The following is a 25,641-nucleotide window of genomic DNA, read 5'->3' as shown; positions in this document are numbered from 1 at the left end:
AAGTCGGAGCCATTCACTGTAAAAGGCAATAAATACATGTGCCAGAGATGGGTAAAGGGTTTGAATGTAAAAAAGAGGAAAAGAGAGCGAAAAAGAAAGAACGAGGAGAGAAAAACTTACCTGGAACTCTCTAAGGATGGTGGAGATGTTGGCTTCGTTGGCCAGGCTGGTCAAGATCTCCAGCTGGGGTGTCGAGACAGATCTGATCACACACCTGAACTCATCTCACAGTTTACTTTTACATTAACTAGGTCATCATGAGGGCGCTTACCTTGAGTGATTTGATGTGAGTGGCATCTGTGGATCTCACATAAAAACTCTTCATGTAAGGTTCAAACATGCCCTAGTGAGACAACACCAAAACATACAGTTCAGAACATACAGTGTGCCAATACATCTATGCACGCTGAACTACAACTAAAAGGACCTACTACTACAGATGTAGGATCTTAATTTGACCTAGATAGTCACATCAAAATAATCCTGCAGCAACAGGATTTTAACGTTTAATCCATAATGTTGCTTGACTGGTGGTTAGGCTATTAGCTGGCCATATGTAGGTTACATGAAAAGTGCAATACTGTTAATATACAGTGCACTCCCAGTATTCAGACCCCTTCCCCTTTTCCACATTTTGTTACAGCCTTATTCTATTTTCTTCCCTCATCAATCTACACACAATACTCCATAATGACATAGTGAAAACTGGTTTTTAGAAATGTTTGAAAATGTATTCAAAATAAAAAAACAAATACCTAATAAGTATTCAGACACCTATGAGACTCGATAATTGAGCTCAGCTGCATGCTGTTTCCCTTGATCATCCTTGAGATGTTTCTAGAACTTGATTGGAGTCCACCTGTTGTAAATTCAGTAGATTGGACATGATTTGGAAAGGCACACCTGTCTATATAAAGTCCCACAGTTGACAGTGCATGTCAGAGCAAAAACCAAGCCATGAAGTCGAAGGTATTGTCCGTAGAGCTCAGAGACAGGATTGTGTCGAGTTACAGATCTGGGGAAGGGTACCAAAAAATGTCTGCAGCATTGAATGTCCCAAACAAACACAGTGGCCTCCATCATTCCTAAATGGAAGAAGTTTGGCACCACCAAGACTCTCCCCAGAGTTGGCCGCCTGGCCAAACTGAGCAATCGGGGGAGAAAGGCCTTGGTCAGGGAGGTGACCAAGAACCCGATGGTCACTCTGACAAACCTGGCACCATCGCTACGGTGAAGCATGGTGGTGGCAGCATTATGCTGTGGGAATGTTTTTCAGAAGCAGGGACTGGGAGACTAGTCAGGATTGCGGGAAAGATGAACGGAGCAAAGTACAGAGAGATCCTTGATGAAAACCTGCTCCAGAGCACTCAGGACCTCAGACTGGGGTGAAGGTTCACCCTCCAACAGGACAACAACCCTAAGCATACAGCCAATACAACGCAGGGGTGGCTTTGGCACAAGTCTCTGAATGTTATTGAGAGGCCTAGCCAAAGCCCGGGCTTGATCGAACATCTCTGGAGAGACCTGAAAATAGCTGTGCAGCGACGCTCCCCATCCAACCTGACAGAGCTTGAGAGGATCTGCAGAGAAGAATGGGAGAAACTCCCCAAATACAGGTGTGTCAAGAAGACATAAGCCTGTAAAGTACTGAGTAAAGGGTCTGAATACTTATGTAAATGTGTTAGTTCAGTAGTTTTTATTTCATTCATTTCTAAAAAACAGTTTTTGTTTTGTCATTATGGGGTATTGTTTGAAGATTTATGAGGGGGGGTGGGGGGGCTATTTAATCCATTCTAGAATAAGGCTGTAACATAAATTCTGGATCGGAATTCTTTCCGAACGCACTGTAACCGTGTGTTTTCAGTGAATTTATCTAAATCAAATCTCATCTACATTTCCTGCAGTAATCAAATTAAGACCCTACATCTGTAAGGGTGTCTGTCCTGACTAGGGATTTTAGTGGTTAACCCTTAGTCAGTTAGCCACTGAAAATACATTTGACCAGTCATGCTTGGTATTTTGGTATTTATTAGGATCCCCATTAGCTTTTGCAAAAGCAGCAGCTACTCTTCCTTGAGTCGACACAAAACATGAAACATGACATAATACAAAACATTAATAGACAAGAACAGCTCAAGGACAGAATTGAATCCATTTAAAAATAGCACACGTATGCTACATATCAATACATACAAACTATCTAGATCAAATAGGGGAGAGGCGTTGTGCCATGAGGTGTTGCTTTATCTGTTTTATTAAACCATGTTTGCTGTTCATTTGAGAAATATGAAATGGAAGGGAGTTCCATGCAATAATAGCTATATAATACTGTATGCTTTCTTGAATTTGTTCTGGATTTTTGGGACTGTGAAAAGACCCCTGGTGGCATGTCTGGTGGGGTAAGTGTGTGTGTCAGAGCCGTGTGTAAGTTGACTATGCAAACAATTTGGAATTTTCAACACAATGTTTCTTAATAAAACAAGTGATGCAGCCAGTCTCTCCTTAACAGTCTAGGTTAATTTGCATAATTTTGTGGAATTAAATTGTGTCAGAATTTAACAAAATCATCAGTCAAAACAGGAACAGTGTCTGGGTCAATCGGAATCATTATTTTGCAGACATTTGTAATGTAAGGTGGGTTTATAGAGTCAGAGGGTAGCTTTCTCATGTCAACTATATGGCCAAAGATTTGTTATAACTAAACCGATATGGCTGTCTCGGCTGAGCCGCAAGCAAGCCAGAGACTTGTTGCTAGGCAACTCACAGATGCAGGCTGCAGGCAGCAGTGGGAGAGAGAGGAGCAGCATGAAGCAGCCAACAACAGCAGCTAAGCTAGCAACCAAAAAACTTTCATAGCCTTTCTCTCCTGTCCTACTGGTTTTCATATCAACTTTCCTTCGTTGTTCAGAAGCCAAAGGCACAATCCTAGTCATATTAACAACCCAGCCTAGTTGTTGCATATTTACATTTGCTCTCTTTCTATGTTTCGAACCGAGATGTTAATCTCGGTCACATGAAATGGATTGCATCATGTGTCTTTTAGAACACCGTCTTCCTGCTAATTGCATATATTGAAAATGATCTATTCCATTCTCTACTTCACTACAGTAGTTGCATGTTCAATAATGAGAGGACAGGCTTGCTATTGTCAAAAGTTTTTTAAACTCTTTTAATGAAAAATGGCTGTTCCTTCCATGCATAGTATTTTTTGTTGGTCAAGTCATTTTACTGTTTGGAATAAATATAACTGTTTGCTAACTGGTTAATGGGGGTTGGTTTGTCAGCAACAAAATAGAACAAGATTTGCATCCCTAGTCCTTACCTTTCTCTGAATGGACATGGTGGCTATGTTCTGTAACACAATGTATTGCACCTCTCTAAGAGGGAGAGAGAGGAAATATTAAGCCATCGTAAATCCTCAGGAACATTTTTTGGGGGAAAAATGGATAAAGATTACCTGTGGCTTCTGAGCAGTCTGACCAGAGATTTGGTGACGATGCTGACCTCGTTTTTAGGAGCCAGGTGCCAGTACAGCTGGGCTACAGACATCACCACCTGACAGACAGAGGACAACAGACAACAGACACATCCAACATGGCCGCTTAGCAACACCTCAAATACAGACAGTGTTTTTCAACTCCAGTCATACTGTTCCCACTCTTCTTATTTAGGATGAGTCTCTCTTCACTCAGGACACAAAGCACTTTAAAGCTCCATATATCAAACAGCAAAGTAAGTAAAGTGCCATGTGTTTTAAAATGAGACGTGTCATTGAGAAGGTAACAGATAGCCGGAGTACGGACTGAGGAGTCACATTTGGAAGAAGTGACGGTAAGTGCCGGTAAGATGGAGGGCCGCAGTGTGTTTTCTCTGGTAAAGACATAACATGTCACATTGTAATCAACACACTCATTTGGGACCATTTTTCCTCCTGCTCCTACACTGCCACACAGACCTTGAGTCTCCTGGGTGATGGAGCTCTGCTTACAATGTGTGCGTGTGTTACATGATGGGTGTGTTCCTGTGTAGCAGCGGCAGAATCAGTGGTGGCACGGCGTAGCCTTGGTTCCAGAGACAGCATTGAGGAAGGAGTGAGAACTGAACCACACACTCAGACGCCTTCATCAAGGCTGCCTGTATCCCTCACAGCAGGTTGAAGAACAGACACACCACTTACTTCTGTGTATGTGTATATTTCTATGTGTGTGTGTGTGTGGTGTTTGACTCACGGCAGTGTTTCTGCTCTGTAGTAGAGGCTTGGTGTTCCTGAGCAGCAGTCTGTGGTCAGGGTCCATCATGTAGGGCTTGGCCTCCGTCTCATCTCTAGTCTTTTCCTCATCAGACTCATAGAACGCCCTCTCATTGTGCTCATCAAACACACCGTCCTGAAACACACACACATTACACATTTCATTTCACTCTGTTATTCACAGCACACACATTTACTTTCACTGTGAAACACAGCACACGCACAACCACCATAAACGTCAATCTGATAGCACATCAGCCACATCTTTACCACCATGTGTCAACTCATCATATTCAAAGCCAGATGCACACACACATCTAGAGGTTGCTTGAAGATGAGCTGGACACCTGTACAACAGGTAAAGAAACTTTGCACACTGTGCTCACAAAATATCACTCGTTTTTTTTACTGTGCTAATTGCACATTTTTTTGCCTTTCAACCTTGGTAAAGTTATAACATTAAACAGCTACTGAGGACACGTTGTGTGTAGGGGTTCCCTTTCAAATCCTCATGTTCACACAGTAACTGCAACGCTGGGTGAAAAATAACTGACTATAGACTTATATTACCAACACATACTTACTGACAAATGTCTCCCAGTAAACAAAATGTCTCCCAGTAGACAAAATGTCTCCCAGTAGACAAATGTCTAACGTTGTGATTTATTTACTCTAAGTTATATTTGACTCATCATATTGAAGAAATTATTTCTTTATTACTTTAGTGATGATGATGTCTATTGGTCATTTACCTGAGACATGTCCTGGTTGGCTTTAAAGAGACATTCAAGACAAGCCATTATTTAAAGTGACAATCTGCAGTTGCTACATACATTTTTGGACTTAATTATTTGTACCCATTTATTCTTGAAGAATATAACTTATAAATGCCTCATGAGCTTAGTTCAACTGTCGTTGAATGCAAAATATAAGCCTGTTACTACAATATAAGCTCACTCCAAAATATAAGCCTGTTACTCCAATATAAACTCACTCCAAAATATAAGCCTGTTACTCCAATATAAGCTCACTCCAAAATATAAGCCTGTTACTCCAATATAAGCTCACTCCAAAATATAAGCCTGTTACTCCAATATAAACTCACTCCAAAATATAAGCCTGTTACTCCAATATAAACTCACTCCAAAATATAAGCCTGTTACTCCAATATAAGCTCACTCCAAAATATAAGCCTGTTACTCCAATATAAGCTCACTCCAAAATATAAGCCTGTTACTCCAATATAAACTCACTCCAAAATATAAGCCTGTTACTCCAATACATAAGCTCATTCCAAAATATAAGCCTGTTACTCCAATATAAGCTCATTCCAAAATATGAGCCTGTTACTCCAATATAAGCTCACTCCAAAATATGAGCCTGTTACTCCAATATAAGCTCACTCCAAAATATAAGCCTGTTACTCCAATACATAAGCTCACTCCAAAATATAAGCCTGTTACTCCAATACATAAGCTCATTCCAAAATATAAGCCTGTTACTCCAATACATAAGCTCATTCCAAAATATAAGCCTGTTACTCCAATACATAAGCTCATTCCAAAATATAAGCCTGTTACTCCAATACATAAGCTCATTCCAAAATATAAGCCTGTTACTCCAATACATAAGCTCATTCCAAAATATAAGCCTGTTACTCCAATACATAAGCTCATTCCAAAATATAAGCCTGTTACTCCAATACATAAGCTCACTCCAAAATATAAGCCTGTTACTCCAATATATAAGCTCACTCCAAAATATAAGCCTGTTACTCCAATACATAAGCTCACTCCAAAATATAAGCCTGTTACTCCAATATATAAGCTCACTCCAAAATATAAGCCTGTTACTCCAATATATAAGCTCACTCCAAAATATAAGCCTGTTACTCCAATACATAAACTCACTCCAAAATATAAGCCTGTTACTCCAATACATAAGCTCACTCCAAAATATAAGCCTGTTACTCCAATATATAAGCTCACTCCAAAATATAAGCCTGTTACTCCAATACATAAACTCACTCCAAAATATAAGCCTGTTACTCCAATACATAAGCTCACTCCAAAATATAAGCCTGTTACTCCAATATATAAGCTCACTCCAAAATATAAGCCTGTTACTCCAATACATAAGCTCACTCCAAAATATAAGCCTGTTACTCCAATATATAAGCTCACTCCAAAATATAAGCCTGTTACTCCAATATATAAGCTCACTCCAAAATATAAGCCTGTTACTCCAATACATAAGCTCACTCCAAAATATAAGCCTGTTACTCCAATACATAAACTCACTCCAAAATATAAGCCTGTTACTCCAATACATAAGCTCACTCCAAAATATAAGCCTGTTACTCCAATATAAGCTCACTACAAAATATAAGACTGTTACTCCAATACATAAGCTCACTCCAAAATATAAGCCTGTTACTCCAATATATAAGCTCACTCCAAAATATAAGCCTGTTACTCCAATATATAAGCTCACTCCAAAATATAAGCCTGTTACTCCAATACATAAGCTCACTCCAAAATATAAGCCTGTTACTCCAATACATAAGCTCACTCCAAAATATAAGCCTGTTACTCCAATACATAAGCTCACTCCAAAATATAAGCCTGTTACTCCAATACATAAGCTCACTCCAAAATATAAGCCTGTTACTCCAATATATAAACTCACTCCAAAATATAAGCCTGTTACTCCAATACATAAGCTCACTCCAAAATATAAGCCTGTTACTCCAATATAAGCTCACTCCAAAATATAAGCCTGTTACTCCAATACATAAGCTCACTCCAAAATATAAGCCTGTTACTCCAATATTTGTAAACAAAGTAAATGTAAACAAAAACTATAATTTTGATATCATGGATTGTCAGTCCTTGCATACATAGCAGTCAATGAATTTGAGAGTGGTTACATTTCTCCAGCCCCATCGCTCAGCTTTTTACAGAAACAGGGAAACCGCTTTGTTACTGTTTTAACTGCTGAGTTCCACTTTAAATGATCACACCACATCTCACACTGTTCTTGTACAATCTTATAAACCATGTTTCCCCTTTCCTTCCTTTCCCCTTCCCTCCATCTCTCACCTCTTTCCAGGGGCTGGTGAACTGTGTCCTGGCGTAGCGTGTCAACATGGAGATGATGACCACCTGACCCCACTCCTCCACGTCCACTAGCAGGTTACAGAGTTTACGGTAGTTCTTATGGATCAGGTCAATACGGTCCGGACACACCTCCTCAAAGGCCATCACAACGCTGCCTGCTACCAACTAGAGGGCAGGAGGAGAGAGAGGTGTGTTACTGTAGGGCTAGAGCAAAAGCCTCATTAACTCCAGAATCGGCGTTGGAGACCTATGCTCTAGCCTGGGCACATCATAAGCCACCTTGGTTAGAAAGACTGTACTTCATGATCTAACAGAAATAATGAGGATGTACAGTTAGATTATAATAAACAAAAACTCAGGCACCACACAGGAGAATAACTGGGTAGAAAATTACAGCATTTTAAGTCTTCACTAAACTAATCTAACTTTTCGTTGCCATGGGCTCCCGAGTGGCACAGTGGTCTAAGGCAGTGCTAGAGGCGTCACTAGATAACCTGGTTCGATTCCAGGCTGTATCACAAACCCGGCCGTGATTGGGAGTCCCATATGGCGGCGCACAATTGGCCCAGCATTGTTGTAAATAAGAATTTGTTCTTAACTGACTTGCCTAGTTAAATAAAAATAAATCAAATAAATCCATCACTAACATAACATTTCTCATAATTATTATTTCAGCTCATAACTAATTGAATGTTCTATTCATGAGACACGAGAAAGGGGGAAGCGGGGGGATGGAAGGAGGGAGGAAGGCAATCAAGTACATTTTATTGGGAGAAAAAAAATCCATTTGTCTGGTCCATGTTCTATCCCTATAGTGCTGCTGGCTGTCTGACTCGCTGGCTGACTGACATGGCTATGTATTAATATGCAAACAGTTCCAACACAGAGAGACGAGGGGGAGAAGGAAGGAGATAGGGAGCAGAATTCGGTCTCTCTCATTACAACAGACGGGACCCTGGTGGCCACTGCGGAAACCCTGTACATTTACCCATCAGCCTCGCCATGCAGCTGTGTTGATTGTGTATGTGTTTGTGTGTGTATGTTTGAGGCCCTCTTACAACTGGGTAGCTAGAAAGCAAAGTGTTAATCATTCAACAATCTGGACAGCTTTAGAGAGAGTAGGCTGCTACATGACTTTTAAAACTTTATACAATGGGTGTGTCTAACCCTGGATGCTGATTGGTTAAAATCGCATTCCAGCCATTGTCTATGCCACAAGTTACCACCAGCTAAAGCTATGATGTTGAAATGCCTATTTATGCTGTTACATCTCACTGCGCAATCCACTGTCTCATCAGCCCAACCAGAAATGGTATAAACTTGAACTCCATTGTAAAAAGCATGTAGATATTATTTCCCATTTCTTTTAGACTAGCAATTGGTTTTCAATAACGGAGATGTGTATAAACCCTGTCTGTCTCTCTGACATTGGCAACATTGTTTCAATATTGAAATTCTATCTCCGGCTGTCCCATAGTAATGAATGTGAAGGGGTCGGGAAGAGACAGACAGGCAGGCAGATTTTCTCAGCCAGTCAAAATCATAAATTAGCATCATTTTATGGATATATACAAAGTCATTTCAATAGAAAACAGTTCAAATGAAACAAAATGCAGCTAGTTTGTAGTCTTTCCAGCTTCCGTTTGAAGTGATTGTGTTAGCTGTGTTGTTGGCTAGCTCCTCTGTCCTGAGGAGAGAGCACATTTTCTTTGCCAGGGGAAATCACACATCATTAGCTTATTGTTATGGATGTCTCCAAATAAATGTCACTAGAAAACAGCTTAAACAAAGGCAAATGCAGCTACTTTGCTGTTATTCTGGCTGCACTGTAAGTTAGCCTTAGTTGACAAGTTAGCAAGCCAGGGATAAGAACATTTAAAACTAACGACTGGGTCACGTCTCTGACAACCGAACTGATAGAACGAACGAACGATCAGCCAACCGACTTGGCTAGCAACCCTAGATTTGTGTTGGGACTATATATTGTGGAAATATGAAATAGTATGAATCAATTCATAAAAATAATTGGAATATGTTGGTAACCCATTCGTGCCAGCCCTCGAGTTCATCTCGGGCCTAACACCCATGACAATATATCCTCCAAAACCCAGCTTCCTGGGCATTATCACTTAAATAGAAAGGTGTGTGAGATAAAATGCATGTTTGGGAGCAGCCTAACTTTGCAACCACAAGTACGTTCTTCAACCAAAAACAAGCTGTTGTGTACAAAAACAACCATATGGACGAAATGAATCAAAACAGAGGCAAGGAACGTAACATTGTTTAAGCACTCAGTTTAGCAAGCAATTAGGAAATCCACAGGCAATAAGAAAACTCATAAGCAGAGTTTAACAGAGCTTGTGGTTTATAATTGGAAAGTGGCCTAATTGGGTAGTGTGTGGTTTTTAATTGTTTTGCACAGTGTGCTTGGTCTCAGAACTAACAGATGCTGGATGTAAAGTTCCAACTCTGCAAACTTCATCTAGTTTAGAGACCTCATGTTGGAGTAAAGTACTGTCAGGACTTGAACAGGAACTTTGCGAGTGTAAGTGTGTGTGTGTATCAGTGGATACACTGATGTTCCTAGTATCTCAGGCCTGTTGTGCTCCCTCCCCCTCTCTCAACTACCCCCATTAGACACAGCACCAAGGTAAACTACATGCACCATCAACAAAACTGACACCCCAATCTATGGAGCTGGCACCCATACTCCCTCCTTCCTCTCCCCTTCACCCTCCTTCCTCGCCCCTTCTTCGCCCTCCCTCCCTCATCCACCAACATATTATCTACACTGCGTGACAAGCCAGTAATGGAAAAATCACACTAAGCAAATGGTTCCTCTAATAATACATTTCCTATAAAATTATGAAGGGCCCAAACCGTTTCCTTGCATCTATTTTGTCATGAATTCTAATTAGGGTGCCAGGTAGGTGCCAGGGAGGTGCCAGGGAGGCAGCGAGCGCTGGGTCATCACACCAGAGACAACGCTTTGATTGATGGCATGGCGCAGGGTCGGTGGGCCTACCCTCCTTGCATTCTCTCTCTCCTCCCTCGCCCTTTCTCTTAAATTAATGGGTATCCCACCTAGCCCCTAATCATACCACACACATATCTCTGTTCTCATTTCAATTTCGCAGGGGGTGGTGCAGGGGGAAGCAGGGGGGTGGGATGGTATGGGAGGGATCGATCATTTGTCTTGTAATGGCTGGATAATAGATCCATCACAGTAAAACAGCTGCACAACCTCCTGTGTTGTTTCTCTCGCAAGAGCCCTTCTCTTCTCATTCTCTGTTTATACCATCCCCTCTTTAACCAGGGGTGTCACACACATTTAGCCTAAAGGGGCCATCACTGTTCAGACCAACGTCAGGAAGGCCACTTATTGGCTCAATAACTAAAAGTGTATTATATTTTTTACACCTATACAGATTTATACTTCTTACATCAAAATACCCCATTGTCTTAACAGCACAACTGGGAATTCACTTTTGTTTCTTCTGAGAATTCAAATTTTCGCAACACCCAATCACCTAGAATAATCAAGGCTAGTTTTAGAGTACAATTTGGGTATGGATGGTAGGCCATAAACGGCTACCGAGCCGCATGTCTGTCACCTCAGCTTTATACATTCCCTCATTAGGCTAATCACACCATGTAAAGGAGTCTAGTTACGGCAGATCTGAAATTCTAAATCTGAGCGTGAATGGAAATATCAGTTTCGGTGTTTACTTTCCTCTAGGGGAAAACTGCTAAGTCTGCAAAGAGCATTTTGTGACACACACATCAAATGCACTTGAAATACTGCTGTGAGATCAACAGTCATAAAGCAGGTAATGTAAGACACATGTCAAATATATCCAGAAGTGATTGTTATGACACTCCTAAGAGTTAATAAATCCAAATAGGCTTACACTTTGAATTAAAGACCAAAGGCAATACGATAGATCACCAACAAAAAGCAAAGAGACTAAACCGACAATAAATATGATAAAAGCTCTGAAATTATTATAACAATCATAAAACAAAAATACCCCTGAAAATACATTAACATTCCTCTTTTTTTAATCACAGCACTAGCACTTCTGTGACTGTGCCCTCTATCTCTCTCTGTCCCCCAGCCAGCCAGCCAGCCAGCCAGCCAGCCAGCCAGCCAGCCAGCCAGCCAGCCAGCCAGCCAGCCAGCCTCAGTGAGAATGTGTTACAATGGGGAGAAATCATCTATCTTCGTTAGTGAATGAAGCCAAATATGCTATGCATCTGGTCCTGGGCTCTCCATCCCCCACTGGCCTTAGTGCTACGGATTTGTTTATATAATGAGAAATGTATGCAATGAATACATAATTGAGAGGGGGAAGAGCGTGTATGGCCTGTATGTGGTCCTCTGTAGCTCAGTTGGTAGAGCATGGTGCTTACAACGCCAGAATAGTGGGTTCAATTCCTGGACCCACCCATATGTAAAACATGTATGCCCACATGATTAAGTCACTTTGGACAAAAGTGTCTGCTAAATTTTTTTAAATGTACAGGGCATTCTATATGCTAACTTCAGCATGTGCACAATTGACATTTAAACAGCCTTGATAAGAGCATTTAGCTATGTATTTATGGTGACTTTCTGAAGAGTATGCGCTATCTATTATCCTAATAGGGGAAGGAGATGCTGTATTTGTGATGGGCTGGGCTGCTTTAAACACTGGAGTTGGAGAATGCAATTCAAGCTAATCTAGAAAAAATAACTTAACCGTAGAAAGCAAATTAAGGTGACAACAGCATCAGTGGGAGAATGCCTTTCTAAATGGGAAGTTACCTGGGAGAGTCTAAGGATGTGGGTTTAAGTGGGTGCTAACAAAGCATTGCATTGGTGAATGAGCTAAGCTGAGGGGAGAGATGGCTAAAGATTGGGGGGGACTGTTCTGTTGGACTGGAGCACCCTCTGGTGGCTGGATGGAATTACTGCACCTAGTGGTAGTAGTGACATCATGGATTTGGTTTCAATTAATTAAGAGAGAGGGACTGACTCTTGAACAGATATGATATCAAATAGAAGACACCACATCTGATTTCAGACTGAATACAATATATTTAATCCATGCTTATTGCAATGCTGCTTTGTTCATTGCAGGTTTTTGTGAATGGAGACGTTCATTTTGGTCGCTATTTTAGTTTTAGTCTAAAAATAAATTTGAGTTATTTCATCCTTTGTTATTGTTAGTTATTATCAGTCGACTAAAACCCGGGACAATTTTAGTCTAGTTTTAGTCACGGCCATTTTAGTCACAATGGTCAGGGCATTTTTTCTATTAAACAATTAATATTTAGGCTAACTTTAGGCTACCTCTAACTTCCATCATGTGGACATTCAGACAACGTTGTCCAACTAGGCCTATTATCTCCTGGTATACCTTAGCTGGCAACATTGATATTGCGGCAGATTGCGGTTATAATTAAAAATATAGGCTATAAAATCCTTGGCTACAGGGTAAACAATTTAAAGCTCTGATTTTCTCCCCATCGTAACCGTCAAGGGGGGTGAGTAAGCATTTGAGCTTTACAAAAATGCCAGAAGTATTACTGTAGTCCTACTACTAAATTAATATATTTTGTTTTTCCCCATAGGAAAAAAGCAACCACAACTCGCATTTGTGGACTGTGGCTCGAGAGCAGTGACACAGAGGAATGAATAATAGATCTTCTGATGTGTTCAAAGCAAAAATACCTTACATGAAAGTAAGAGTAAACATTGTTTCTAGTTGAAGTTAGTTACAAGTCAAGTGTCCTGGCATCGAATCAGTTCAAAAGATTGACGAGTGACGGAAATGACCGACTGGGAGCTGTGTGAGAGAGCAGGGCATATCAGCTCAATCAGACTGTGTAACTGAAAGATGTCAATTCTGCCAATGAGAGGATTGCATGAAATATTCTTCACGTATGCATGCTCGTGACTGGACAATATTCTTCACGTATGCATGCTCGTGACTGGACAATATTCTTCACGTATGCATGCTCGTGACTGGACAATATTCTTCACGTATGCATGCTCGTGACTGGACAATATTCTTCACGTATGCATGCTCGTGACTGGACAATATTCTTCACGTATGCATGCTCGTGACTGGACAATATTCTTCACGTATGCATGCTCGTGACTGGACAATACTCTTCACGTATGCATGCTCGTGACTGGACAATACTCTTCACGTATGCATGCTCGTGACTGGACAATACTCTTCACGTATGCATGCTCGTGACTGGACAATACTCTTCACGTATGCATGCTCGTGACTGGACAATACTCTTCACGTATGCATGCTCGTGACTGGACAATACTCTTCACGTATGCATGCTCGTGACTGGACAATACTCTTCACGTATGCATGCTCGTGACTGGACAATATTCTTCACGTATGCATGCTCGTGACTGGACAATATTCTTCACGTATGCATGCTCGTGACTGGACAATACTCTTCACGTATGCATGCTCGTGACTGGACAATACTCTTCACGTATGCATGCTCGTGACTGGACAATATTCTTCACGTATGCATGCTCGTGACTGGACAATATTCTTCACGTATGCATGCTCGTGACTGGACAATACTCTTCACGTATGCATGCTCGTGACTGGACAATACTCTTCACGTATGCATGCTCGTGACTGGACAATACTCTTCACGTATGCATGCTCGTGACTGGACAATACTCTTCACGTATGCATGCTCGTGACTGGACAATACTCTTCACGTATGCATGCTCGTGACCGGACAATATTCTTCACGTATGCATGCTCGTGACCGGACAATATTCTTCACGTATGCATGCTCGTGACCGGACAATATTCTTCACGTATGCATGCTCGTGACCGGACAATATTCTTCACGTATGCATGCTCGTGACTGGACAATATTCTTCATGTATGCATGCTCGTGACTGGACAATATTCTTCACGTATGCATGCTCGTGACTGGACAATATTCTTCACGTATGCATGCTCGTGACTGGACAATACTCTTCACGTATGCATGCTCGTGACTGGACAATACTCTTCACGTATGCATGCTCGTGACTGGACAATACTCTTCACGTATGCATGCTCGTGACTGGACAATACTCTTCACGTATGCATGCTCGTGACTGGACAATACTCTTCACGTATGCATGCTCGTGACTGGACAATACTCTTCACGTATGCATGCTCGTGACTGGACAATATTCTTCACGTATGCATGCTCGTGACCGGACAATATTCTTCACGTATGCATGCTCGTGACTGGACAATATTCTTCACGTATGCATGCTCGTGACTGGACAATATTCTTCATGTATGCATGCTCGTGACTGGACAATATTCTTCACGTATGCATGCTCGTGACTGGACAATATTCTTCACGTATGCATGCTCGTGACTGGACAATACTCTTCACGTATGCATGCTCGTGACTGGACAATACTCTTCACGTATGCATGCTCGTGACTGGACAATACTCTTCACGTATGCATGCTCGTGACTGGACAATACTCTTCACGTATGCATGCTCGTGACTGGACAATACTCTTCACGTATGCATGCTCGTGACTGGACAATATTCTTCACGTATGCATGCTCGTGACTGGACAATATTCTTCACGTATGCATGCTCGTGACTGGACAATATTCTTCACGTATACATGCTCGTGACTGGACAATATTCTTCACGTATGCATGCTCGTGACCGGACAATATTCTTCACGTATGCATGCTCGTGACTGGACAATATTCTTCACGTATGCATGCTCGTGACTGGACAATATTCTTCATGTATGCATGCTCGTGACTGGACAATATTCTTCATGTATGCATGCTCGTGACTGGACAATATTCTTCACGTATGCATGCTCGTGACTGGACAATATTCTTCACGTATGCATGCTCGTGACTGGACAATATTCTTCACGTATGCATGCTCGTGACTGGACAATATTCTTCATGTATGCATGCTCGTGACTGGACAATATTCTTCACGTATGCATGCTCGTGACTGGAAAATATTCTTCATGTATGCATGCTCGTGACTGGACAATATTCTTCACGTATGCATGCTCGTGACTGGACAATATTCTTCATGTATGCATGCTCGTGACTGGACAATATTCTTCATGTATGCATGCTCGTGACTGGACAAAACAGATGAAAAGGAGTTTCATGTCAAATTAAATGTCAATTAATCTCATGAGGAATTCTCGTTTTTTTCCCCCAGGGAATCTCGTCAACTTTATTTATTTATAGAGTTTCAGATATGAGAACAGAAAAACAGTACAACCTCCCCCATCCACCTCTCCCTCCCTCCCTCCCTCCCACCCCTCCCTCCCATCCCTCCACCGACAGGCTCTCCACATATTGTATTAATGGGGACCAGGTTAAGACTAACTTGCAGTGAACCTGACCTTCTCCAGTGGCAAAGATGACATCACCTCCTTAACCCACTGCATAAAGGGAGGGAGGCTTTGCTTTTTCCAGTGGAAGAGGACAAGGTGTCAAGCTAGCAGATGTGTGGTAGTAAAAAGGAGTGAACAGGTTTGGGTTAACAGTTGTATTACACGTATGTGAGAATGCCCCCCCCAAAAAATGGGGTCCCAGAAGCCACTCAAATATTGGCATGACCAAAACATGTGTCCCACAGTCGCTGGACTCCGGTGGCATCTCAAACACTTGGGGTCAACATTTAGACATATTTTTGCCAATCTGTTATTTGCGTAATGGAGACGGTGCAAAACCTTCAACTGAATGAGCCCATCCATGCCTTATGCAAAATGATGTGTGGATACGCTCAATACTGTGTTGCCATATATCATCGGGTAGCTCACCACCCATGTCTTGCTCCCATGCAGATGTTGTATTTGTCAAGGAGGTGGATTAAATGTTCTGTATTATGTTGTATAATCTGGAGATTGTGCCCTTCAGATACAGGTTAAGATCTAAGCACCTATCGACTGGACACTTAAGTAGGCTCCAGTGGAAATGAAGGGAAATATTTTTTGGCAAAGCTGCGAGTTTGCAGGTATCTGAAAGTGGGTATTGGGAATATTATGGTCAACCCTCAAGAGTATCGAATGAGATGGATGCGGGTCACAAAAAAAACACCAGACCATTCCTATGCCACAACTGGAATGCCGTGTCAATCTGTGATGCTGGGAAGAGATGATTAGATGTTCATGAGGAGAAGCCGCTTGCTTGTTTAAGGCTAAAGTGATTTCGGAATTGGGACCAGACTTTAAGGGAGTTCTTGACTATGGGATTCAAAACATGGGTGCCAATGTTCATGGGTATCGAGGAGCACAAGAGCGAGACAGAAGAAGTTGGAAGGCTTGACAGTAACTCAATGATGGCCTAAGTTGGACCATCCTTGTTTTCAAATGTAGAAACCCAATAAACACATTTAGATATCCCACCTTATGAAATCCTGCTTAATGCGCCCCAGGAGTGATTTTAAGTTGTTTAAACAGAGCCTTGAATGAGCGTGTGACCTTCATCCCCAAATTAGTAAAGACCTGAAGCTCCACCTTAAATGGGAAATCGGCATACCCAATTCCTTCTGCTAACTGATTAATGGAGTGCCGTGGAAACTTACACAATTAGTCATGCTATCCCGTGTTTTAATGCTTAAAGAATAGTCTCTTGTTATATGCTAGTGTTTTTCTAACCTGATACAAACTTGTCTTGGTGTGACTTAGTCATAAGACTAGGCTTACAGCTAAGAAACGTTTGGGTGCAACCGCAGCATGTGAAATCCTGTGGGTTTACCATCTAAAGAAAGTCACATGTATGGAACCTTGCAGAAAGGAGTACAATATAGTGGTTGTTGTTGTTGTGAATAGACAGTTGAGCCCTTGGGCTATCAACCTTGTGCTATCTTAAATTTACACAGACAACGAATGACCTTTTTCACACTATCGGCTGACTGCCACGTATACAGAAAGGGGTTTTATGTATTTTCTCTATAAAAGCATTGAACCAGCACTGTTCGTTGAGCTTTCAACTATGCACCTGATGCTCTTCCTTGACTCACAATTTTTGCTAATCTCATGATGAAGTGTTGTTTGAAAGAATCTACAGTCTCTTCCCTTTGATTAAATATTCCACAATAAATTGGTGACAGCGGTGGGATACTAACTTCGCTTGCCGATTACTCCCAGGAGACCGAGGTTAAACTGCGCGCAGGGGCTTTGTTAAACGTGGCTCATGTTACCACACACTCCAACTACTAAAACGGAGCAGAGGGGGACCCACCTCGGACCTGCCAGGAGTGTCAGTGAGTGGATACGACATTCCGGACAGATAAGATAAATTCAGAGTGACACAGATTTTTTTTTAAAACATCGAAAATCCTGTTCCAAGAACAGGTTGTGCACATTATGTTGTTTGTTGTTGTAGAAAAGACACCCCTAGTTGTAGCAGAGTTATTTCTGAATAGGGAAAGTCCTAGAAGTAATTATAGGGCGAACATCCTGTTGAAGCAGGGTAACCCTGTAGGAGTAGGGGACATCTCCGATTGGGATCTTTTGTTGCAGCATAAGTATTCTGGTTAGAGACGGGGGTTGTGTTTCTCTGCTGAAGCAGAAAAGCAGCCATGGAATGATATGACACGGTTACGAGTTATGTGATTCCAGGGCACAATCCTGAGATAGAAAACATATTCCTATTAAAAAAAATAATAATAATAATAAACATAACAGGAAAAAAAAAAAAAAAAAATATATATATATACACTGCTCAAAAAAATAAAGGGAACACTTAAACAACACAATGTAACTCCAAGTCAATCACACTTCTGTGAAATCAAACTGTCCACTTAGGAAGCAACACTGATTGACAATAAATTTCACATGCTGTTGTGCAAATGGAATAGACAACAGGTGAAAATTATAGGCAATTAGCAAGTCACCCCCAATAAAGAAGTGGTTTTGCAGGTGGTGACTACAGACCACTTCTCAGTTCCTATGCTTCCTGGCTGATGTTTTGGTCACTTTTGAATGCTGGCGGTGCTTTCACTCTAGTGGTAGCATGAGACAGAGTCTACAACCCACACAAGTGCCTCAGGTAGTGCAGCTCATCTAGGATGGAACATCAATGCGAGCTGTGGCAAGAAGGTTTGCTGTGTCTGTCAGCGTAGTGTCCAGAGCATGGAGGCGCTACCAGGAGACAGGCCAGTACATCAGGAGATGTGGAGGAGGCCGTAGGAGGACAACAACCCAGCAGCAGGACCGCTACCTCTGCCTTTGTGCAAGGAGGGGCAGGAGGAGCACTGCCAGAGCCCTGCAAAATGACCTCCAGCAGGCCACAAATGTGCATGTGTCTACTCAAACGGTCAGAAACAGACTCCATGAGGGTGGTATGAAGGCCCGACGTCCACAGGTGGGGGTTGTGCTTACAGCCCAACAACGTGCAGGATGTTTGGCATTTGCCAGAGAACACCAAGATTGGCAAATTCTTCACAGATGAAAGCAGGTTCACACTGAGCACGTGACAGACGCCTTGTGAGACCATATGCTTGTGCAGTTGGCCCTGGGTTCCTCCTAATGCTAGACAATGCTAGACCTCATGTGGCTGGAGTGTGTCAGCAGTTCCTGCAAGAGGAAGGCATTGATGCTATGGACTGGACCGCCCGTTCCCCAGACCTGAATCCAATTGAGCACATCTGGGACATCATGTCTCGCTCCATCCACCAACGCCACGTTGCACCACAGACTGTCCAGGAGTTGGCGCATGCTTTAGTCCAGGTCTGGGAGGAGATCCCTCAGGAGACCATCCGCCACCTCATCAGGAGCATGCCCAGGCGTTGTAGGGAGGTCATACAGGCACGTGGAGGCCACACACACTACTGAGCCTCATTTTGACTTGTTTTAAGGACATTACATCAAAGTTGGATCAGCCTGTAGTGTGGTTTTCCACTTTAATTTTGAGTGTGACTCCAAATCCAGACCTCCATGGGTTGATACATTTGATTTCCATTGATAATTTTTGTGTGATTTTGTTGTCAGCACATTCAACTATGTAAAGAAAAAAGTATGTAATAAGAATATTTCATTCATTCAGATCTAGGATGTGTTATTTTAGTGTTCCCTTTATTTTTTTGAGCAGTGTATATATAAACACTGTAAAATAAAATGAATCAGTGTACTGGTAAAACAGTTGGTTATGAAAGGGAAACCAGCTATACATTTCAACCCTACACGGAAATGTGCATCAGAACGACCATGTGGCTACAACATTTAAAATTACATAGTGAAAAAATTATTTTCATGGAGGAGAAATTACTATTTTCAAATTATAAGAAAGGAAGACGTTCCTAACCAAATACTGTTTATTTGTTTTTGTTTCCTGACTGTTAATTTATTTTTTATTTCACCTTTATTTAACCAGGTAGGCTAGTTGAGAACAAGTTCTCATTTGCAACTGTGACCTGGCCAAGATAAAGCGTAGCAATTCGACACATACAACAACACAGAGTTACACATGGAATAAACAAAACATACAGGCAATAATACAGTAGAACAAAATAAAACAAAAAGTCTATATACAGTGAGTGCAAATGAGGTAAGTTAAGGAAATAAATAGGCCATGGTGGCGAAGTAATTACAATATCGCAATTAAACACTGGAATGGTAGATCGGCAGAAGATGAATGTGCAGGTAGAGGTCCTGGGGTGCAAAGGAACAAAATAAATAAATAAATACCAGTATGGGGATGAGGTAGGTAGGTAGATAGATGGATGGGCTGTTTACAGATAGGCAATGTACAGGTGCAGTGATCTGTAAACTGCTCTGACAGCTGGTGCTTAAAGCTAGTGAGGGAGATGGGAGTCTCCAGCTTCAGAGATTTTGCAATTCATTCCAGTCATGGGCAGCAGATAACTGGAAGGAAAGACGACCAAAGGAGGAATTGGCTTTGGGGGTGACCAGTGAGATATACCAGCTGGAGCGCGTGCTTCGAGTGGGTGCTGCTATGGTGACCAGTGAGCTGAGATAAGGCGGGGTTTTACCTAGCAGAGATTTGTAGATAATCTGTAGCCAGTGGGTTTGGTGACGAGTATGAAGCGAGGGCCAACCAACGAGAGCGTACAGGTCGCAATGGTGGGTAGTGTATGGGGCTTTGGTGACAAAACGGATGGCACTGTGATAGACTGCATCCAGCTTGTTGAGTAGAGTGTTGGAGGCTATTTTATAGATGACATCACCGAAGTCGAGGATCGGTAGGATGGTCAGTTTTACGAGGGTATGTTTGGCAGCATGAGTGAAGGATGCTTTGTTGCGATATAGGAAGCCGATTCTAGATTTAATTTTGATTTGAGATGCTTAATGTGAGTCTGGAAGGAGAGTTTACAGTCTAACCAGACACCCAGGTATTTGTAGTTGTCCACATATTCTAAGTCAGAGCCGTCCAGAGTAGTGATGCTGGACGGGCAAGCAGGTGCGGGCAGTGATCGATTGAAAAGCATGCATTTAGTTTTACTAGCGTTTAAGAGCAGTTGGAGGCCACGGAAGGAGAGTTGTATGGCATTGAAGCTCGTCTGGAGGTTAGTTAACACAGTGTCCAAGTAGGGGCCAGAAGTATACAGAATGGTGTCGTCTGCGTAGAGGTGGGTCAGAGAATCACCAGCAGCAAGAGCAACATCATTGATGTATACAGAAAAGAGAGTCGGTCCGAGAATTGAACCCTGTGGCACACCCATAGAGACTGTCAGAGGTCCGGACAACAGGCCCTCCGATTTGACACACTAAACTCTATCAGAGAAGTAGATGGTAAACCAGGCGAGGCAATTATTTGAGAAACCAAGGCTGTCGAGTCTGCCAATAAGAATGTTGTGATTGACAGAGTCGAAAGCCTTGGCAAGGTCGATGAATACGGCTGCACAGTAATGTCTCTTCTTGATGGCGGTTATGAAGTCGTTTAGAACCTTGAGCGTGGCTGAGGTGAACCCATGACCAGCTCTGAAACCAGATTGCATAGCAGAGAAGGTATGGTGGGATTCGAAATGGTCAGTAATCTGTTTGTTAACTTGGCTTTCGAAGACCTTAGAAAGACAGGGTAGGATAGATATAGGTCTGTAGCAGTTTGGGTCTAGAGTGTCTCCCCCTTTGAAGAGGGTAATGATCGTGGCAGCTTTCCAATCTTTGGAAATCTCAGATGATACGAAAGAGGTTGAACGGGCTAATAATAGGGGTTGCAATAATTATGGCAGATCATTTTAGAAAGAGAGGGTCCAGATTGTCTAGCCCGGCTGATTTGTAGGGGTCCAGATTTTGCAGCTCTTTCAGAACATCAGCTATCCGGATTTGGGTGAAGGAGAAATGGGGGATGCTTGGGCGAGTTGCTGTGGGGGGTGCAGGGCAGTTGACCGGGTGTTACGGATACCAGAATACTGTGTGTGTATCCTGTGTGTGTGTGTATCCTGTGTTCTTTTCTCTCCTTCTCCCCTCACAGGTGAAAATCATCACTCCCCAATCAGTCACCAATCCAATCATCAATCAGAAGACACACCTCCTCCTGTTTCCTACCCTATCACAGTTCCTTTCCCTTGGTTTAAAAACCCTGTCAGTTGTTTGCTCTAGAGCTCAATCGCTCTGAAAATGCCATGTCTGTAGATCTCGCTGTTTCACTCTCTTTGTGTATTGAGCTATATTTTGTTTGAGCACCTCCATAGCACTTTGTCATCACCTGTGAGTATTGTTTTTGGTTATGGTGTTTGTTTGTTTGCTGGTGGGAAAACAGGGAACCAAGACAAGTCGCCCATGGGCATACACTACCCGTAGGTAAACTTTGTTAAATACACTAGTTAGAACTGGGCAGACCACCCACTGTATTTTTGGTTAGTTAGCTGTTAAAGTAGGCTAGTCTAGCTTAGGGGTGTTTTTGAATACTGGTTTCTTTCCTTGGGTCCAGCTCTGCCCCTTTTCCTGCTCCCCCCATTACCGTGTGTTTTACAATAAACCCTGAGTTTGACGGTAGATTTCAGTTGTGGTTATTTCGTTCTCACTTTTACTTTGTCACTATTATAAATTGCATGAGTTATGTTACGGGTCTCATTACCATCCCCCCCTAGACTGTCGGGCCAAAAGGGATTCGTAACATAAGTGGGGGCTCATCTGGGATTTGTCTTTACTGACACCCATGCCGCTCATGCAGATTGTTTTAAGTGGTATAGTTCAGTGTTGAACGTTATAGCTGAGGTAGCATTAGTGTTTGCTATTTTTGTTGGCTCTTGTGAAGTAGGTTAAGATGGCTACTTTTGAGTTGAAGTCCTTTTTGGATAACCCTTCGTGGGAGGTTTTTGATAAATGTCGTAGAGTTGATTTAATGACCTTGGCTGACCATTATTCAATATCGATTCCGCAGTTTATTTAAGGCGGGAGGTTAAACAGCTAGTGTTAAATGTATTGTTGGAAGAGCAGGTGCTTGTGTTACCGCTGCCTGAGCCTACTACCCCTGTAGGGGATGTTGCTGCTCCTGTAAGCCCATTGGTGTCTGATAATGAGGGCGAGGCTAAAACACCAGCCACATTGTCCCGTTTTCATCCACTCTCCCCACTGTCCAGCGGTGATGCCAGGAGGGATGTCCGTTTAGCACAGTTCCAACTGGAGGCGGAAGAGAGCCCAAATTAGGCGAGAGACTCTCCAGTTGGAGATGTGTAAAATTGAGGCAGACAGAGAACAAAGGCAGTTGGAGTTCAAAATGCGCCAGATGGAACTGGAGGCAGAGACAGCAAGGCTAGCCTTCGTTACTACTGTGCCTGTTTGTGAGCCGTCCTCAAACACGTTTGACATTAGTAGGCAGATTGCCTTAGTACCTTTGTTCAGAGAATCGGAGGTTGACTCCTATTTTTGTGTATTTGAGCATATAGCCGTAGCATTGAAATGGCCTGAAGAGGTATGGTGTCTATTACTTCAGTGTAATTTAACTGGTAAAGCCCAAGAGGTTTTGTCAGCGCTACCTCTGGAGGACAGTTTGAATTATGAAGTGGTCAAAGCTACTGTTCTTTGTGCCTATGAGCTTGTGCCTGAGGCATACCGACAGAGATTTAGGTCTCATAGAAAGTCTTCTAGTAAGACTTATGTGGAATTTGCTAGAGACAAGGGAAATCTGTTTGATAAATGGCATGCTGCTAGTAAGGTAACTGATTTCAACTCTCTCCGGGAGTTAATCTTGTTGGAAGAGTTTAAAAATTGCTTACCCGAACGCATTGTAGTTTACCTAAACGAACAGAAAGTATCCTCCCTGGCAGAAGCATCTGTGTTGGCAGACGAGTTTGTTGACGCACAAGAGTGTATTTTCGGCTCATATTGAGAGTAGAGCCACTTCCTACCTTTAGCTCTAGTCGGCCAGCAATAGTATATCAAGCACGCCAGAAGAATGAGCGTCCCTGTTTCTATTGTCATAAAGTGGGATATATGATTAATGATTGCTTCATGCTTAAACGCAAACAAGGGATGCCTCTTTGTGCCAAGACGCCAACAGGTGTTGGTCTAATTCATACGGTTGTGAGGTCTGCAACAAAACAGGTGCCTAGGGGTAACTGTAGTTTGAAAGTCTCAGTCCCCGACTGCAGTTATGGATCTTTCATTTGAGGGGTTTGTGTCCCTAACGAATGACGACGCGTCTCAGCGTCCGGTTAAAATCCTTAGAGATACTGGTGCGGCGCAGTCGTTTATATTGTCTGATGTGTTGCCCTTATCTGACGATACATACTGTGGTTCCAGTGTGTTAGTGCAGGGTATTGAAATGGGTTTTGCCCCAGTGCCATTGCACTTTGTGAAAGTACACTGAATTAATCAGTGGAATATTCAGAGTGGGGGTACGTCCTATGTTGCCAGTGAAAGGTGTGACCTTTATAATGGGTAACGATATTGCCGGAGGAATGGTAGTACCCGTATTGGAAGTATTGGATAAAAGTGACCACTCCTCTCTCGAATGAGCTGGCACAGAGTTATCCACATGTGTTCCCCGCTTGTGCTGTCACTCGTGCTCAGGCACGACAAGAGGGTGACGTGATAGATTTGTTGAACACTGTTCTGTTCAAAGAGGTTGATCAAGAGGATGGGTTGTGTGATACCTCTGAGAAGCTGATCACCTCTGACAAACAGCCCAGGAAAGAATCAAAGAACGTTGAACTTATTGCTGATGCAATACAGTTACCAGTCACTCGTGAGCAGCTGATTGCTAACCAAAAGGTTGACAACAAGCTTGCAAATGTTTTTCTAGTGTTGTCTCATTGGAAGATGTGAAGAAGAACATGGCTTACTTCATTGATGGTAATCTCCTCATGCGTAAATGGAAACCCCATGTTGACGAGTGTGGAGATTGGAATGCTGTTTATCAAATAGTGATTCCTACAGCCTTTCGACAAAATGTGTTATCCCTTGCTCATGATCACCAGTGGTCTGGTCATTTAGGAATCACAAAGACTTATGATCGGATCCTTCGACATTTCTTTTGGCCGGGTTTAAAACAAGATGTGGCTCAGTTCTGTCAGACATGCCACACGTCCGATAACAGGAAAACCAAATCAGGTTATTCCTCCGGCTCCTCTTTGTCCCATACCTGTCATAGGTGAACCATTCGCGCATGTGGTGGTTGATTGTGTCGGACCGTTACCGAAGACAAAAATGGGGTTACTAGTGTTTGTTAACAATTATGTATATGGCTACAAGATAGCCCGAGGTCATTCCTCTGTGAAGGATTACAGCCCCGGTAGTGAGTAAAGCCTTAATAAAATTCTTCACGACATTCGGGTTACCTAAGGTGGTACAAAGTGATCAAGGTACCAATTTCCTATCCAAGCTCTTCAAGCAGGTGTTAAAATCCTTGTCAATTACGCACCGTGTGTCAAGCGCCTATCACCCAGAGTCTCAGGGTGCGCTTGAAAGATGGCATCAGACACTGAAGTCTATGCTACGTAAATATTGTTTGGAATCTGAGAAAGATTGGATTGAGGGAGTTCCTCTAGTTTTGTTTGCTGCTCGTGAAACTGTGCAGGAGTCCCTAGGTTTCAGCCCGGCTGAACTAGTGTTTGGTCACACAGTGAGAGGACCAATGAAAGTCCTTAAAGAACAGTTCTTGTCCCAAGAGTTGTGAACAGGAGACGAGAATGTGTTGGACTACGTTAGTCGCTTTCGTGAGCGCCTACACCAAGCTTGTGCTCTCGCAAAGGAAGCTCTTTCTTCCTCACAGAGGAGCATGAAAAGACACTATGATAAAGAGGCTGTTTCTCGTCCACTACAACAAGGGGGCCAAGTACTGG

The 25,641-nt window shown here is 42.5% G+C and overlaps 1 protein-coding gene across 4 annotated transcripts in view; it reads right to left on the bottom strand.

Moving 5' to 3' along the window:
• Nucleotides 1-25,641, bottom strand: part of LOC118371639 (AP-3 complex subunit beta-1) — a 100,487-nt gene that overhangs the window by 56,100 nt on the left and 18,746 nt on the right. For all 4 annotated transcript variants that reach the window (XM_035757183.2, XM_035757184.2, XM_035757185.2 and 1 more), the window contains exons 7-12: nucleotides 7,351-7,533; nucleotides 4,230-4,385; nucleotides 3,458-3,555; nucleotides 3,323-3,377; nucleotides 272-343; nucleotides 121-183 (exon numbers count right to left, since the gene is read on the bottom strand). In XM_035757183.2, the coding sequence (XP_035613076.1) occupies nucleotides 121-183; nucleotides 272-343; nucleotides 3,323-3,377; nucleotides 3,458-3,555; nucleotides 4,230-4,385; nucleotides 7,351-7,533 (627 nt within the window). The remainder of the gene's footprint in view (nucleotides 1-120; nucleotides 184-271; nucleotides 344-3,322; nucleotides 3,378-3,457; nucleotides 3,556-4,229; nucleotides 4,386-7,350; nucleotides 7,534-25,641) is intronic.

Source organism: Oncorhynchus keta, chromosome 9 (assembly GCF_023373465.1).
Source record: "Oncorhynchus keta strain PuntledgeMale-10-30-2019 chromosome 9, Oket_V2, whole genome shotgun sequence".
Lineage (NCBI taxonomy): Eukaryota > Metazoa > Chordata > Actinopteri > Salmoniformes > Salmonidae > Oncorhynchus > Oncorhynchus keta.
Note: the sequence above shows the minus strand (reverse complement) of the source record. Positions and strands in the feature narration are given on the sequence as shown.